Source organism: Dromiciops gliroides, chromosome 3 (genome assembly GCF_019393635.1).
Source record: "Dromiciops gliroides isolate mDroGli1 chromosome 3, mDroGli1.pri, whole genome shotgun sequence".
In the NCBI taxonomy this organism is placed as follows: domain Eukaryota; kingdom Metazoa; phylum Chordata; class Mammalia; order Microbiotheria; family Microbiotheriidae; genus Dromiciops; species Dromiciops gliroides.
In genome coordinates, this window is record NC_057863.1 from 510,642,865 (window position 1) to 510,660,172 (window position 17,308).

The 17,308-nt window shown below is 35.2% G+C and overlaps 1 protein-coding gene across 3 annotated transcripts in view; it reads right to left on the reverse strand.

The window, feature by feature from the left end:
* Positions 1-17,308, reverse strand: part of SLC36A4 (solute carrier family 36 member 4) — a 63,085-nt gene that overhangs the window by 18,719 nt on the left and 27,058 nt on the right. For 2 of the 3 annotated variants that reach the window (XM_043995246.1, XM_043995247.1), the window contains exons 3-6: positions 13,513-13,603; positions 11,457-11,545; positions 10,009-10,104; positions 5,388-5,472 (exon numbers count right to left, since the gene is read on the reverse strand). In XM_043995246.1, coding sequence (XP_043851181.1) covers positions 5,388-5,472; positions 10,009-10,104; positions 11,457-11,545; positions 13,513-13,603 — 361 coding nt within the window. Of the gene's footprint in view, positions 1-5,387; positions 5,473-10,008; positions 10,105-11,456; positions 11,546-11,894; positions 12,038-13,512; positions 13,604-17,308 lie in introns of those variants that run through there. The other variant, XM_043995248.1, reaches the window with a different exon arrangement.

Here is a 17,308-nt window from a genome sequence, read left to right on the forward strand (position 1 = left end):
TATTGAGTGTTTTCAACCTTTAGAAGCCTATTTATTTCTTTAGTGTGAGAAGCAAGTTGTAATTATTTTTCATAATTATAATGTAACAAAATAAATTATTTAAAATAATAATCTACCATTTAAAATATTTTATAAGACAAATAATTTCAAATTACATTCAATAATTACATCAAGAACTCAGTGTACGGCACCACACTAAGTAGAAGTGATTTCACTTTAAACCTGGAGCAAGTATACTATTTTACCAAAAAAAAGGGGCAATTATTATTTCAAAAATTATTATTCAACTATAATTAATTTTTCATTGTTTTGCTGAATACAATTGCTTTTATTAATTTAATGTTATCTTATTACCCACATTAAAACACTGACAATGAAATGAAAAGGTATTACTATATAACTTTGGAAATATTTTTTAACAAAAATGCTACTTGGTGCAGATCATACTAAATTTAAATACCACTAAAATAAATTTGCCAAATCCTTTCCCCTGTTGTCTTGATTTAGATCACCTGCAAGTTTCCTTATATCTCTGAGATTCTATGATTTCACAAATGATCCATTAGTCAGAAAATTAAAAACCTGTCCTGGTATTATTAGGAAAAATTTTTCTCTGGGTTATTTCTGTTAGGCCTTATTAACAAAATGGACAATCGAAATCATGAATAATTCTATACAACTAGCAATAGATCTTTTGGAGTTTAATACTGTACTCTCTTAAAATCTTTGGACCCAAGAATACTGTACCAACCATACACTGTTTTATGAAATACAGAGCCCATGTTTAGTGAATTACATCAATCTATCAAGGGCTGGGAATTTCATGGATACAAGAATTTGCAGTCTGAAAACTATCTACCAATACAGACTGTAAACATGTCTATAGCAAAGTCTTAGAGAACTGCCCAAGGCTCCCTGAGATTAAGTGACTTTTCTGTGGTCACTCAACTAATAAGTATGAGAGGTGAGATTTGAACCTAGGCATTTCTGACTCTCAGGCCAGCAACCCATACAAAAACCACACTGGCTATGGCTTACAAAACATCCTTCCAAAATTAAATGTTATATTATTTAAGTGGAATAGGAATAAAGTTGTTAATTCACAGCACATAGATTTTACTAAGATATTACTTTTATTTACCTGATTTACAAAATAACCAAACTATTTAGGTAGGGCTTTACAGGCAGCAAAGCATGATCATGACAACTGCATACTATGAGAAAAACTGTCCGATAAGTAACTTAACTTTAAAACTAAGAATATGGAAACTGGAAAGGACCTTGGAAATAATTTTGTCTTTATGCCATCATTGTACAAATGAAAAAATGGCTATCTAGAAAAGTTAAGTGACGTACTGTAAACAACAAGGCTATCCATCAAGTAGCTGTTTTCTGGTAAGTTTTCCATTACACTGTGAAGGCTAAGCTTGCTAAATAGAAGGCTGAAGTGTCAGCAAGTCTAACAGTGGATCTGCGACAAATTCCTTTTAATGTACTGGCGTACTTCACAAAACTCACAAAGATACTTATATAAATAACTCAAATGATGCAAATAATACAAATACATATCTAGACCTAGATTTAGGTAACCATTTGTATTCTTTGCTGCCCTCTGCAGTCAGAGGTTGGTTATATAAAAAAGAAAGAGATAGAAAGAGAGAGAGAGAGAGAGAGAGAGAGAGAGAGAGGTGTTCATTTTAATGTTTTGCCTTTGGGTAAAAAGATATATATGATATGTAGCGTATGTGTGGAGTTATATATCATATATGATATATATGATATAATATATACATATAGCTCCACATGTCATCTATACTCTATATGCACATATATCTATATCTACACACACACACACACACACACACACACACACACGCACACACACACACACGCACACACACACACACACACACACACACACACACTTTATATAACCAACTTCTGACTGTGGAAGGCACCAAAGAATAAAAATGGTTACCTGAATCTGGATCTAGGTATTTATCTGTATGTGTGTAGATATAGATATCTACATCTCAATATATAGACATAGATTGCAATGTAGCTCTATATCTATACCCATATACATATACTACATATACATGTGTGATAGATGATGTGGTATATGTATCATATCATATATATATATATATATATATATATATATATTTCCCAAACATAAAACAACATCAGAACATGAAGAACATCAGAAAATGAAGCCATTGAATTAAATGATTCCCATCTTGATTTTCCAATTATTAAATCTAAGTTGTGAGGTTTTTAAAAAATAATTCAAGAGTTTCATGTCTATGTTCTTTGGTGAAATCAATTCAGGTTTTTTTTGGCTTTTTGTGTTTTTTGCAGGGCAGTGAGGGTTAAGTGACTTGCCCAAGGTCACACAGCTAGTGTCAAGTGTCTGAGGACAGGTTTGAACTCAGGTTGTCCTGAATCCAGGGCTGGTGCTTTATCCACTGCGCCACCTAGCTGCCCCCCAGTCCTAAAATTTATAAATGATATACCTTTCATTAAATTCTTCATTATATTAAATCTGCAAGTTTTATGAATCTTCTTGAATCCTACTGTGTACCAAGTTTTATAATTCTATATATGTAAAATGGGGAAAAGTCCCATTGGGAAGAATGGCTCTATTAATCAGGGTCTTGTTTGTAGTTCTATCATGAAACACAGTTGTGTGTAAGATTAGGTAATGTTGATGCCTTTATTATAAGCATCAATATGAAAATATTAATTCAAGCTGTGATACTGGAAAAAATAAGATTTATGAATTATGAATGTACTTATAGAAATGAAATAATTTTTTTCAACAAGTAATATTAATGGAGATAAGTAAACTTAGTTCGGATGAACAAATTATCCTGATCAGAAACTTGATCAGGGAATCACATAACATCCAGAATTAGAGGAGACTTCAGAAGCCATTTATTCCAACCTGTACAGTTCTTCAATATATCTGAATGGTCATCCAACCTTTACTTGAAGAGACTCCAGGCAGGGGAAATTCACTACTACCTCCTAAAGTGGTCAGTCCTTTCCACTTTGGAAAGACAATAATTGTTGTTTTTTTCTTACCTCACACTTAAATTGCCTATTGGCAACTTCCACTTAATTTTGCCCTAGGGAGAACAAGTCTAATCTCTCTACCACATTACAACCCTTTCAGTACTTGAACATAATTATCTTAAGTATCTCCTCAAACCTTGACTCAGGTTTTCTTGTCCAGATTAAGTCTCCCTAGTTCATTTGAGCATTCCCCCTATAGCATCAACATGAGATCCCTCACCATCCTGGTTGACCTCTACTGGATGCTCTCTAGCTAATCAATTACCTTCCTACAATGTGGCCCCTTGAATTGACCACAACACTCAAAATAGAGTCCCATCATGGAAATAGGAATATCATCTCCCTAGTCCTGGACGCCATGTCTGTCTTGAAGCAGTTAAAGATCATATTAGCTTTTTTGTCTAATGCATCTCTGGTCCCTTCTGATCCCATCCCTGATCCCACACTATCTCAACTATGACTGCCCTTCATCCTAAAACTATTTTGTATTCATTCTTTATGGCAAACTTATATATGTAAATGTTATCTCCCTTGTAAATATGCAAGCTCCTTGAGCACAACTGTTTTACTTTTGGTTTTTCATCCCTGGCACTTAGCATGATACTTGGTACACAGTAGGATTCAAGAACCACTGACTGGAGATTCATATTGAGCTTGCAGTCTACCCCTGCCTCTTTTTCAAACAAACTGCCATTTAGCAATACCACCCCATCTCATATTTTAATACTTTGTCAGTATTAAATGTTATTTTATTAGATTCAGTCCAGTGTTTTGGCATGGGATCCTGATTCTGTCATTCCAATGTATGAGCTGCTCTTCTTGGTGTTTCTGTTATTTGCTTATTTGACAAGCCTATTAGCCACACCTTGATCCGAGTCACTGATTAAAAATAAAGGAAGGTCATGGTTTCTCTGTAGCCGATATTCTTTCAGTAGGAGCATGAAAAGTTGCTTTAGCAAAGAAAAGTCAGGCTAAAGAAAAATCTTTTGGTGAAAGACAAAGAGGACTTGCACGAGGATTACTAGAAAAAGGCAGGTATAGCTAATCTAGGAAAAGCCATAAATGGAACAAAAAGCTTACACAAGGGAAACAGGGCTGGGAAGGGCAAAACTCATTCAATAAAAAGTAACCCAGCCACATCCAGGCATAATTCTATGTACTAAAGAAAAAAGAATATGACAATAGGAAAAACACTGGACTGGAATCAGGTAAAGAGGTTTCTAGTGTCTCTATCACTGACTGAGTGACCAAGAGCAAGACAATTCCTAAAACTAACATCTCAGTTTCCTCATGTGTAAAATGTGAGAGTTAGATTAGATGATCTCAAAAGTCCATTCCAGTTTGAAAATCCTAAACTAGTAGCTTTATTATTTAGGGATGTTAGGCTTTAGATTTAAAAAGGACATACTTAAATGTAACATGTAAAATTTTACATAAGGTATATCCTTTCATAAATCTATTCATGCTTATGTTTTATGCTATACATATCTAAAAGGTGAGAAACCATGTATTATTCTACATAGCACTTGCTACTATCATATATATGTCAATCAACATTTATTAAGCACCTAATATGGAAGTAAAACTTATAATTGATAATGATGACAATGATAATAAAGAAGAGAAGAAAAAAGAAGATAGTAATAATAAAGGCTACCTACCAGTTACAAAGGAATGTGGTTTGGAATTTTTTTTGGGTAGAGCTCCAGCTTCAGTGCTTGGCATGTTTGCCCAAATAGGCAGTCAGTCTCTACCAAGGCTGAAGACCCCTTAGAGTCAACCTGAAACAATATCCCAAAATAAAGGAGAACTACCAAAAACTGCCACACTTTGATGGAGATAGTACCCATTTATATTTAATAATCCTTCAGTTCTACTGATGTCCACTTCTTTACTTTCCTTTTTCAAGTGAAGCCTAGCAACATTCTTTTCAGATATGTTCACTCAAAGAAATATGCTTCCAGAATCTTTTGGAATGGGGTTCTGAGATAACAAACCCAAAGGACTAGATAACCTCTGAGGTCCTTTCCAGCTCTATATTTATGATGTTATGAGAAGAATCAATTTTATGATCTGATCTAACAAGAGAGAGGAGTCAATGATGACAAAGCAAGAGAACTAACAGACAATTTAAACTCAGAAAGTTGGAGTCCAACTTGCAGAAGTGAAGCCTAAGGGAAAGCAATGAAGTAGTACTCTCCATAAAATAAAAACACACACTAAAATGAAATTTCTGCAGAGGGGAAGAGAATGGTAAAATAAAGATAACTGAGGAAAAATATCTCAATAATTGGAAGAAAAATACTCACTTGCTTCACATTCTCAGCTAAGAAGACAATGTAAGCACTACAGAATCCCAGCTGTGTTATCACCAGAAAAATGTCCACAATATTCCTGAAAAAACCATACATATAATTTAAGGTCATCCTTCTAAAATGATGACATTTTTACCCCTTTAAAAAAACATGTTAATAAATTTGAAATAAAGTGTTTTTATTTTTTCCAAGTGACAGTAAGGAACAAAATTAAAATATCTACTTCCTGTAATGTATAGACATTTAAAATTTACAAATGAATAAATGAAAGAGCATAAAAGATCCTGCTGTGTGTGTTGATAATCCTCCCTACCACTCTGCCAAAGGCACATGACTCAGAAGAACAAAAGCTCTTTCAATAAAAATATTTCCAATAAAAAAATTGTAGGCTTATATTGAGAAGCAAGATGCTTCTTAGGTATTAGAGGACCCTGGATTCAAGCCCAGGTGTTATCACTAGTAGCTGTGTAAGTCATTTCATCTCTCCGGTCCTCAGTTTCCTCATCTGTGAAATGAGAGGTTTTCATCTGGATGGCTTCCACATGCAGCCAGCTCTAAATCCAGAAGATGATAGTAAGATTTCCTGATAAATATAACTACAAAGAGTAATTGTACTCTGATTGCTGTGAAGGGAGACATAAGTCCTCCACCATCACAGAGGATGTCTTGTGCAGATTCCAATGGTACAAGGACACCCGGGACTGTGGGGTCAGAGCAGGCTGGGTCCCTGTACATCATCTAGTTCAAGATCCACATTTGACAGATGAGGAGATTAAAGCCCAAAGAGGTGAGGCTGTGTGACCAAGGTCACAGATGTAATAGCAGACAGAATGACCTTAGTACACAAGGCTGCTGAGCTGTCCACCCTCATTCTGTTGTCAACACACTCATCACCTGCCCATGCAGGGGCTCTTACCCACCAAAGCTGATGAATTTCAGGGTGCCAATTTCAGCTTCTGCTGCCTGAATATGTTTAGATAGAAAGTTTAGAAAGATAGGGATTCTGTGTCCTCATGGAGATTATAGTCCAATAGGAAAACAGAATATACCAAAAATAATCATAATATAAAAGAAAAAAGAAAAGTCACAAAAGAAAAATACAAATAAAGTGTTATGTCAAGTATGAGAGGGGAAAGGTCATTACTGACTTGGGATCATCAAGGTAAGCTTCCTAAATTTAGAATTTGAGTTGTGTTTTAAAAAGGATGGTTAAGAATCTCCAAAGTGGAGCAGAACACAGTAGTCATAAATCCAAGAACAAAAATTTACTCACCAACACAACTAATCATACAGCCTTTACTTGAAAATCTCTAGTGCAGTAATGCCCACTGCCTTCCAAGACAGCTGGTCCCATTTCTAGATAGCTCTAATTATTAGAAATTATTTACTCATATTATAGTAAGTGAAAATCTGCGTCCCTATAAATTCTAATTCTCTCTCCTGGAGTAAAGCAGAACAAGTCATCCCTCTTTAACATGACAGCTTCTCAAAGACATTAAAATAGGTATAATATCCCCAGTAATTCTTCAGGTTAAACATTCTCCAGGCTGTAAGTCTTTTCCACGCTAAGTTCTATCAACCAATACTCATAAAGCATAATCTTTTTTTTTATTTTGGTGGGGCAATCAAGGTTAAGTGACTTGCCCAGAGTCACACAGCTAGTAAGTGTCAAGTGTCTGAGGCCACATTTGAACTCAGGTCCTCCTGAATCCAGGGCCAGGGCTTTATCCACTGCACCACCTAGATGTCCCCTATAAAGCATAATCTTATGGCCCTTCATTGCCCTGGTTACTCTCCTCAGGATGTTCTATGTCCATCCTAAAACATGGTATGCAGAACTGAACAACATGCACTCAAGATATGGTTTAATGAGGGTGGAGTATAGTGGGCATATCAGCTTCAACATTCTGAACCTATGTCTCTCTTAATGTAGTAAAAGTAAACATGAGGCAGTTTTGTGGACCCAGATTTTTTTAGCTGTCATATTGTCTTTGCAGTTCATTAAAAGCCCTGGATCTTCTTGTACTTATGAAAATTAAATTTTAATGTATTTGTATAAAATGACTTTTTGAAGTGTAAGAGTTTACTCCTATTAAATTCCATCTCATCACATTTAGGTTCAAAACTGTTGAGATCTTTTGGAATGTGACTTGTCATCCAAAGTTTTAAGTATCCAAGCTAGTTTTGAGACATCAGCAAATATTCACGCAAATAAGCCTGTCATCTAAACCTTTATCTAAATTACTGATAAAAATGTTAAACAAAATAGGGCTACGCTCAGATCCGTAGGACATTCCACTAGAGACCTTCTTCCTAAATTGACATCAAACTATATTTCATGTACAGTTACAAACATACTTACATGTGGTTCTATTTAGCTCTCAGCCCCACAAGAATAGCAGATGAGTGACTCTGTCAAATGACTTACTAAAATCTAGGTAAATTATATCTACAGCATTTCCCTGTTCTAAAAGAAATGAGGCTAATTTAGCATGAGCTGATTTCATGAAGCCATGCTGATCCTGTGATGACTGCATCCCCCTTTTTCCCAGATGTTTACTAACCATCCATTTAATTATATTTTCCAGAAGTTTACAAATTGAGTCAGGTTCACTGGCCTATAGCCTTTTCCGTTTTTTGAAAATAAGAACACTGCTTGCTTTTCTCCATTTCTGCAGCAGCTCTTCTGTTTTCTATAATCTTTCAAAGATGACTGATGATAGCTCAGCAATCACACCTATTAGCTTTTTTCAGTCCTGTGGGATGTAGCTTGTCTGGGCCTGGCACCTTGAACTCTTAAGTTTACACCTAGGTGTTCTCTTCCTATCTCCTTAATTATCTCTAGCATAAATTCTGCAGAATCAATTTTGTTCTGTCACTTTCAATCCAAAGATGATTTTCCTTGGCAGAGAAAACAGAAGAATTGAATAGTTCTGCCTTCTTTCAATTGTCTCTTATTATTACCCCATCTACCCTTAGTAGCCTTTCTTTTCATCAACTTCTCCTCATGCAGTAATACCCACTGCTTCCTTAACTCCATGAAAAACCTCTTTTTGCTCTGCTTAGCATATGTCAGTCTCAGTTAATTCTGAACCTTCAAACTGCTGACGCTATTCTTACAGGATATCCCATCCTATTGTATTCATCTTTAAATATTTATATTTATATTTATTATATACTTAAATCTATCTTTTACACATCTTATAAAAAAATCTATGGAAATCCCCATTCTCCTCCTCAATCAAATTGGGTTTTTTGGTGCCTTCAGATTTTCATTGCTAAGAATTTCCCATCCCTTTTGAGTTGTCTTCGACACCCTGTAGAATTTTAGTCCATGGGATCCTCCCAATGATTCCTCTGAACTCTTTAATATCTTTCTCCCAAAATACAGTATACTCTTATGATAATATCCGGCTTTCTTCTCCTCTTTTAAAAATTCTTGGATGGAGTGTTCATTTCAACCCAAGGTTCCCATCATTTGTACTTCAGCGGTAACTTCTTTACTGGCCAGAATCAGGTCTAGAATAGCAGTTATCCCTTACTGATTCTTCCATATTTTGAATACCGAAATTATCATTTAGATATGTCAATAAATTATTACCTTCTGAGAATAAGTGAAAGAAAAAGAAAAAGACAAAGAGAGAAAAGAAAGCACACCAGCAAAAGTCCAAATAATTAAAGTCCTCAGTGACTACTATATCATGTCTCTGTGATAGGTTTGTGATCTGTTATCAGAAATCACATCCTCTATTTTCTTCCTGTCTAGAAGTTCTATAGTATGCTTTGATGCTAATATCACATCTATTTATGTCTCCACCAGTCTTCATCTAAGTGCTCTTCATCATATCTTTACCTTCTATTTTTCTGGATATTTCGGATCCTTCTTAATATAGTGTTACTATACAACTATTAGGCCTATACTCCAAGAAAATCAAAGAAAAAGGAAAAGGTCCTTTATGTATAAAAATATAATAGCTCTTTTTGTGTCAGCAAAGAACTACTTTGTTCATGTTTATGTTTTGTTAGAAAAGAAAAAAGACAAAAACCAACATTATTATCTAAATCCCCCACTAGACGTATAAGGTCCAGGAAGAAAGAGTTTAACACACACACACACACACACACACACACACACACACACACACACACATACATGCACACTCAGTAATAAAAGAACTAGCTATAAAAGCTGAAGTTGTGAGTAGCTGTCAAAGGCTAGGAGAGAGAGTACAGAAACAAATGAACTTCTAGAATATCACTTTAGAACCAGATAATGAACTGTTAGAAAGATAGAAGGAAAACCAAGGAGGTGTAGTGTTTCCAAAGCTCAAGGAGGAAAAGGTAATCAACAATTTTAAATCATACTTAGAGTTCAAAGAAGATTAGGACTGAAAAAAGACCACTGGATTTTAGAATTAGGAGGTAACTCCTGGTGATGGAAACTAGGCGGCAGGTTAACAAAGCAAGCAGATGGTGAATAAGTAGAGATGCTGCTATCATCTATGAAGGAATACCATCACACAGCACTTGAGGCCTTTGGAACAGTACACAACACAAGGCTTCTTAACCTGTCTGTGTACTTCCTGATAAAATGACATATTAACAGAATACTCACCCTCCCAAAGAAGATCTTTTTTGGATGCAATTCCAAGGACTTACTTCCATAGCAAAACAAACAGTGTCACTATAACCTAATGAAGATTTTTTAAACCTGAAATATAATAATAAATATGTAAAAGAAAATTTAAATGTCTATAAGTTAGTGTTACTTTTTAAGCCTTAAAATGCAATATAAAATGATTTTATGGGGGAGAGGAAGCTGGATGTGACTTCATTGCTGTAGAGAACTCAAGAAGAGGAGAACATTTATTAATGTGTATCTACAATCGTTTTGCAAATGATATTTCTGAACAATTAAATCACTTATTAAGTATTGGGGTGAACTTGCACCCCAGTCTTCCTGACTCTGAATCCAGCACTCAATTCATTATGCCATGCTACGTCTCCAAATGTTAACTGTTTTTAGCATGCCAATTCAATAGAAATTAATAAGCTGTGGTTAATTCTGAAAGTGCTACTTCTCTCTTAAGAAGTGTCATATGTGATAGCTAATATGAAGGGTTTTTTATATTCAGTGATGTAAATGTTAAAGTCATATCCCTATGAAAACCAAGTCAATATTAATTCCATGTTTACGTTTCACACATAAAATATTTTAAATCTCTGAAATTAACTGCAATTATTGCATACAAAATCCAAATCAATCAATTTACAAACTGATGTTCTTTAATACCTTCCATGTGGAAGCTCAATTTACCAAATGAGCCTCAGAACCACATTCTAAGGTAGGCAAGTAAACTACAACAATAACATTATTATTCTTTTTGTGTTAACAGATGAGGAAAATAAGACTCAGTGTTTAAGTGAATTGCCCAAGGTCACACATTCATTAAGTAACAGAGTTGGCGATAGAGTTCAGATCTTTTAGGGAACAGTTGTGAAATATTTTGATCCACTGTAACTTGGGCATTTCGGACTCATTAAAAAAAAAAGAAAAAAAGTGAAAATCACATTTAGAAAATACATTATAGTTAACAAAAATAGGATTTTGTTGCTTATGTACCAATCTCAACACAATAGAGCACTTTCCTAATCTTAAAGCACTAAGCTAAATGTCAGCTATCATATTTGTTGTTGTTGTTGTCATTATTACTATTACTATAAGGCCCACAAGACCTTATGGGGCACACAGAACGAAACTACTGACAAATGAAGCCCACTAAACCAAAACTGAAAGTATATTATTCAATTTATGCTTTCCTACTTTCTTTTATTTCTTGCCTCTATGTTAAGCACGAAAGAAAAGTCATTTACTTATCTCAGGAGAATATGTCTAAAGAGTGGTAAATTGAATGACATCATTTGAATGACATATACAAAAAGCCTGTTTCGATAATAAAAATAGAATTTCTAATCATGAAATATAGCAGCAAAAAAGACTACCCAAATGTTTTTAAATTCTTTAACAAATATGTGAACTAAATTGAGCAATTTCACATTTACCTCTGACAGAGAAAGTGACTGCAACGTACCAACATGCGCATACAGTGAACAGATATAATTCCTATAAACACAAGACTGATTGGTCCAAGCTGTAAGAGAAAGAGATCAAAATATAATTTTTAAATGATAAAACTTCAAACAAATATAAGTTGCCTTATAAGCAATGAGAAAACTCTTTTGATAAATATTTGTTTAATTGAATGATTAAATAGCTTATTAAATGAGAGAAAAAATTTAAAAGATATAAAAAAATTTTAACTGATATTTAAGGTCTATCTCCCATTAGCTACCCCAACCTATAGTACATCTAGAAAAGGAATGGCAATGATGTAGGTTAAATAGTACATTTTATGCAAAACTATGTGACAAGTCAAAGAACATCATAGCCTCCTACCAAAAGAACCATAATGTGGTAGGATCATTCTCATGCTAAATTACCTTAAAAGGGCTGAGTATGTGTCAAACTGGTATATTAGGCAATGCATGCCAAAGCAATTGAGACAGCATTTCTCTATCTCTACTTCCTCTTCTAACAGACATGGTTAAAAATCAGACTAAAGAGGTGTATCGCAGATAATCTCCTAATAATTGAAAAAAGAGGGGTTTTCGAAAAATAGTCAAAGCATCCTCACAATTTCATATTTATTAATATAACCAAAAAAATGAAAGTTGCTCTAAATTAGAGTAGACCAATCAGTCAGACAAATCACTTGTACAGTGAAATTATAATATTTTCAAATAATCAATAAACAAGTCAAATATTATTTCACTACTTCATTGGTAATTTTCCCAAAATATCCCTAACATAAGCAAATACAAAGTTCAACTACATGTTAATTACAAAGAACTACAACTAATAAATTCCTCAGTAAGCAACATCATTCATTTTTTTTTCTCTTTAACTGGCATGTTTAAACATGATTCTTTAGCAACAAAACTTCAAGTTTATAAATTTAGAAATATATAGTTTTACAAAACAAATAATCTTCACTACAACTTTTTTAGTTGTTGGATAAAATATTCTCTACTATTGTGCTATTTTTTAGTCATTTTTCTGTCATGTTTAACTCTTTATGAGTTTTTTTTCTGAATCTTCTTGACAAAGATAGTAGAGTGGTTTGCCATTTCCTTCTCCAGCTCATTTTACAGATGAGGAAACTGAAGCAAACAGGGTCAAGTGACTTGTCCAGGGTCACACAGCTAGGACGTGTTTGAGTCTGGGTTTGAACTCAGGAAGAGGAGCACTCAGGCCCAGTACTCTATCACTGTGCCACCTAGCTGCCCTATTACTACTGTACCCCTTTCTTTTTCTTTAAAAAAGGTAAATGACTCATTTGAGACCCTTGGGTTATATACAACACAGCCAAGATCAATCTATATCATTGGCTATCTGTGATCCACTGCACCACCTAGCTGCCCCTTTATCAGTGGATAGAGCACCGGCCCTGGATTCAGGAGGATCTGAGTTCAAATCTGACCTCAGACCCTTAACACTTACTAGCTGTATGACCCTGGGCAAGTCACTTAACCCCAACTGCCTCACCAAAACAAAACAAAAAAATTTAACAGTCCCAATATTAGCAGCACAAGAAAGGTATATACCTGCCTACCTTACCAGCTGTAGATTAATATTTATTACCAAAAAATGACAGGCAGACTGTTGAGCCTTATGAAACCCTAAAGAAAACTGTGTTACAAGCATACCTTGAAAACACATCAGTGTTTTAAACATATTAAGTGTTAACTTCAGTTCAGTATGACAATTAAAGTTTGCTTTCACAAGGTACTATAGTATCACAAGTAAACATTTAATGACAAAGAAATATTAAAAACTATCTTCACAGCTCATTTATGCATTATTATTTATAGTTTTTATAATTTTAGCAAGATACAACATTGTAGCAAAACTGACTTTTAATTGGCCAAAATGCATTTGACCCAAAACATTTGACATGTTAAGCTAGTCATTTTGGATATTATTCTGACAAATTTTTTGTTTATAATTTAGATCATTCAATATATCTTAACTTGCTTGCCACTACAAAAAAGGTCTTACCACAATGCCAGCATTTTTTATTGCCAGTGGGAGCCCTAGAAGACCAGTTCCAATATTTCCTTTAAGTAGATGCATAAGGGTTTGCATAAATCTGAAAAGTGAAAATTACAAAATTTAAATATTCAAAATAAAAAAAACTAATAGATCATAGAATCTTTTCGGGGGGGAAGTGAAAATTACAAAATTTAAATATTAAAAATCAAAATAACTAATAGATCACAGAATCTTTTTGGGGGGGGCAGGGTTGGAAATCAGGGCTAAGTAACTTGCCCAGGGTCACACAGCTAGCTAATGTGAAGTGTCTGAGGCGGATTTGAACTCAGGTCCTCCTGACTCCAGGGTCAGTGATCTATCCATTGTGCTACCTAGTTATCCCCACCCTTTTGGGGGCGGGGTGGAATCTTCAATAATCAAGATGTTAACATTTCCATGTTTCAATGAAATTTTATTAGAGGGATTGATAAAACCCATATTTAGTATCTACCATGTATATGGTACTTTTAAGTTTTGCAAATCATTTTAATATGTAATCTCATTTGATTCTCTTAGCAACCCTGTAAAGTATGTGCCATTATTATACCCCTTTTACAAATATAGAAACTGAGTATAAGAAATGTTAGTGTTTTATTGAGGGTCATAGATAGTAAGTGTCTAAGGTAGTAAATAAATTCAGGTTTTCTTACTCCAAGCCTATAACTCTGTCCTCTATGCCACCTAGATGTTTCAGAACATCACACTGCTAATTTAAAAATCATTAAGCATTGTTCTTTTTCCTTGATTTTATTGGGAGAGAAGTAAAAAGCTTAGTACAAAAATAAGGCATCAACTTTCTTCTCTGCATAAGCTGGCTTAAGAAAGTTAATAAAAGATAAAAATAGCATGGACGACATATATATAACAAGAGTACTGATAATTCAGATTGTCATTCTTGGAGTAATACAACCACTCTGAAAACTGGTAAAATTAAAAGAACTACCCCCGATTATATTCTTGAATCTGAAATTTTTCCTTTACTACAATGGCATTACCAACTTTCCAACAAATTTGCTTATCCCAAGTAATAGTTCAACTATTTCCAAATGTCTTGTTTTAATTTTTAAAAAATCATTCTGTTTTTAAGCTGATATTATTTTCTTATGGCATACTAATATAAGAGATTTATTCTATACGCATAAACTATGAGCTTCAGACCATAAATGAAGAGAGTATGTATTTTGATTTGGAAAAGACTATAAAGAAGTGTATGGTAAGGGGCAGCTAGATGGCGCAGTGGATAGAGCACTGGTCCTGGAGTCAGGAGTACCTGAGTTAAAATCTGGCCTCAGACACTTAACACTTACTAGCTGTGTGACCCTGGGCAAGTTACTTAACCCCAATTGCCTCACTAAAAAAAAAAAAAAAAAAAAAAAGAAGTGTATGGTCAAGCTACTGAACACTGTTTGCATTTTTACTACATTAAACATATTTGATACACAATTCTCAGAAGATTTTAACAAAAAAAGGCAAATAAAAATAATGAAAAACTAGTTGCAACAGAGATGAGTTTGAGTGGATTTTTCACTGTGTGCAATTTTCCTGAGACTATTTCAAAGAATAGTTTCCAGTCAACCAATCAATCAACCTATCAGCACATAAGAACCTACTATGTGTCCAGCCCTGTGGCTGTGCTAAACACTTGTGGATACAAAGATCAAAAACCCCCTTTTCATCAACTCTTTGGGCTCATATATTAAGAGCTATAAGGAATCTCAGAGGCCATTTGATCTTTATAGATGAGGAAACAGGCCCAGGGAAGCTAAATAACGTACCCTACATTATACAGGAAATAAGAATTAAAGGCAGAATTTGAACCCGGGTCCTCTGATTCCAGAAGCAATGTTCCTTCTGTGGTACCTTTCTTGTTCTCAAAGAAGTTACATCCAATGAGAGGAGATGATATGTTAGTCAATAAACATTTATTAAGCACCTACTATGTGCTAGACACTAATCCAAAGAAAGGCAAAAGAAAGTTCCTATTCTCAAAGCACTCATGGTCTATTGGGGGAGACAAAATGCAAATAACTACGTACAAATAAGTTACAGGCAAGATAAAGTGGAAATAAGGAAGAGTGAAGGCACTGGAATGAAGAGAGATTGAGAAAGGCTTCCTGTAGAAGGTGGGATTTTAGCTGGGACTCAAAGGAAACCAGGAAAGTCAGGAAGCAGAGATGGAGAGACAAAGAATTCCAGGTATGGTGGAATGCAAGTGAAAATGCCTGAAGTTAGGAGATGGACTGTCTTGTTTGAGGATCAGCAAGGAGGCAAGTCTCTAGATTTCAGAGTACACGGTGAGGTGTAAGAGGTAAGAAGACTGTAAACTTGAAAGACAGCAGGTTATGAAGGGCTTTAAAAGCCAAACACAGGATTTTACATTTGATCCTAGAAATGAAAGGAAGCCAATAGAGTTAAGGTGGGGAAGGGGAGAGAAGTAATGTGGTCAGAACCATGCTTTAGGAAGATGACACTTTACTGACTACTCAATGGAGGATGGACTTGAATGGGGAGAGACTTATGATAGGGTGTTCAGCCAGCAGGCTACTGCAATAGTCCAGGTATAAGGGCCTGCACCAGGGTGGTGGCAGTATCAAAGGAGAGAAGGGAGCATATAGACAAGAGACACTGGGAAGATAAAGTCGAAAGGCTTTGGCAACAGACTGTATATGAGGGATGAGAAGAAGTGAGGAGTCAAGGATGACACAGGTTGCGAACCCAGGTAAACGAGAGGATGGTGGTATTGGCAATAGTAATAGGAAAGACTTCCATTTCGAGAGATGATGAATTCAGACTGCAGGGTGAGGCATTTTGCGGGGACATGGCTATGCAGAAATTTGTTTTGACTACATGTGTTTAAATGGGTTTTGTTTTTCCTTGCCTTTTTAATTGGGGGAGGTAGGGAAGGGATAGGGGGAGAATTCAGAAGTGAAAATAAAATAACATTGAATTAAAAATAGTGATAGGGAAATTAAGAAGAGGGGAGAAAGATAATGAGTTCATTTTGGACATGCTGAGTTTAAGATGTCTATAGCAATCCAGTTTGGGATATCCAACAGGCAGTTGGAAATATGAGAATGCAAGTCAGCAGAAAAGTTAGGGTTAGATAAGTAGATCTGAGAATCATCAGCATAGAATCCATAGGATTCATAGGAGCTGAGGAGATCACCATATGAAACACTATAGAGGATCAAGAAAAAAAGGTCCAGGACAGGGTTCTGGGGGATATCCATGGTTAATGGACACTACCTAGAAGAGGATCCAGCAAAGGAGACTGAGAAGTAGCAGTTAGATAGGTAGGAGGAGAATCAAATCAGGAAAGAGTAGAATCATAAAAACCTAGAGAGAAAAGACTATCAAGTAGAAAGGGGTGATCAACAGTGACAAAGGCTGCAGAGAGGTCAAAAAGGATGAGGACTGAGAGAAGGGCATTAGATTCAGAAGTTAAGAGATTATTGGTAACATCAGAGAGAGCAGTTTTGGATGAATGATGAGATTGGAAGTCAGTCTACAGAGTTGAGAGTAAGAGGAAAAGCAGTGGAAGCACACATTGTAGATAGACTTTTTTTTTTGGTGGGGCAATGAGGGTTAAGTGACTTGCCCAAGGTCACACAGCTAGTAAGTGTCAAGTGTCTGAGGTTCGGATTTGAACTCAGGTCCTCCTGAATCCAGGGCCAGTGCTTTATCCACTGCACCACCTAGCTGCCCCCTGTAGACAGACTTCTAAAGGTGCTTAACCACAAAAGAGAAAAGAGATATAGTTGGT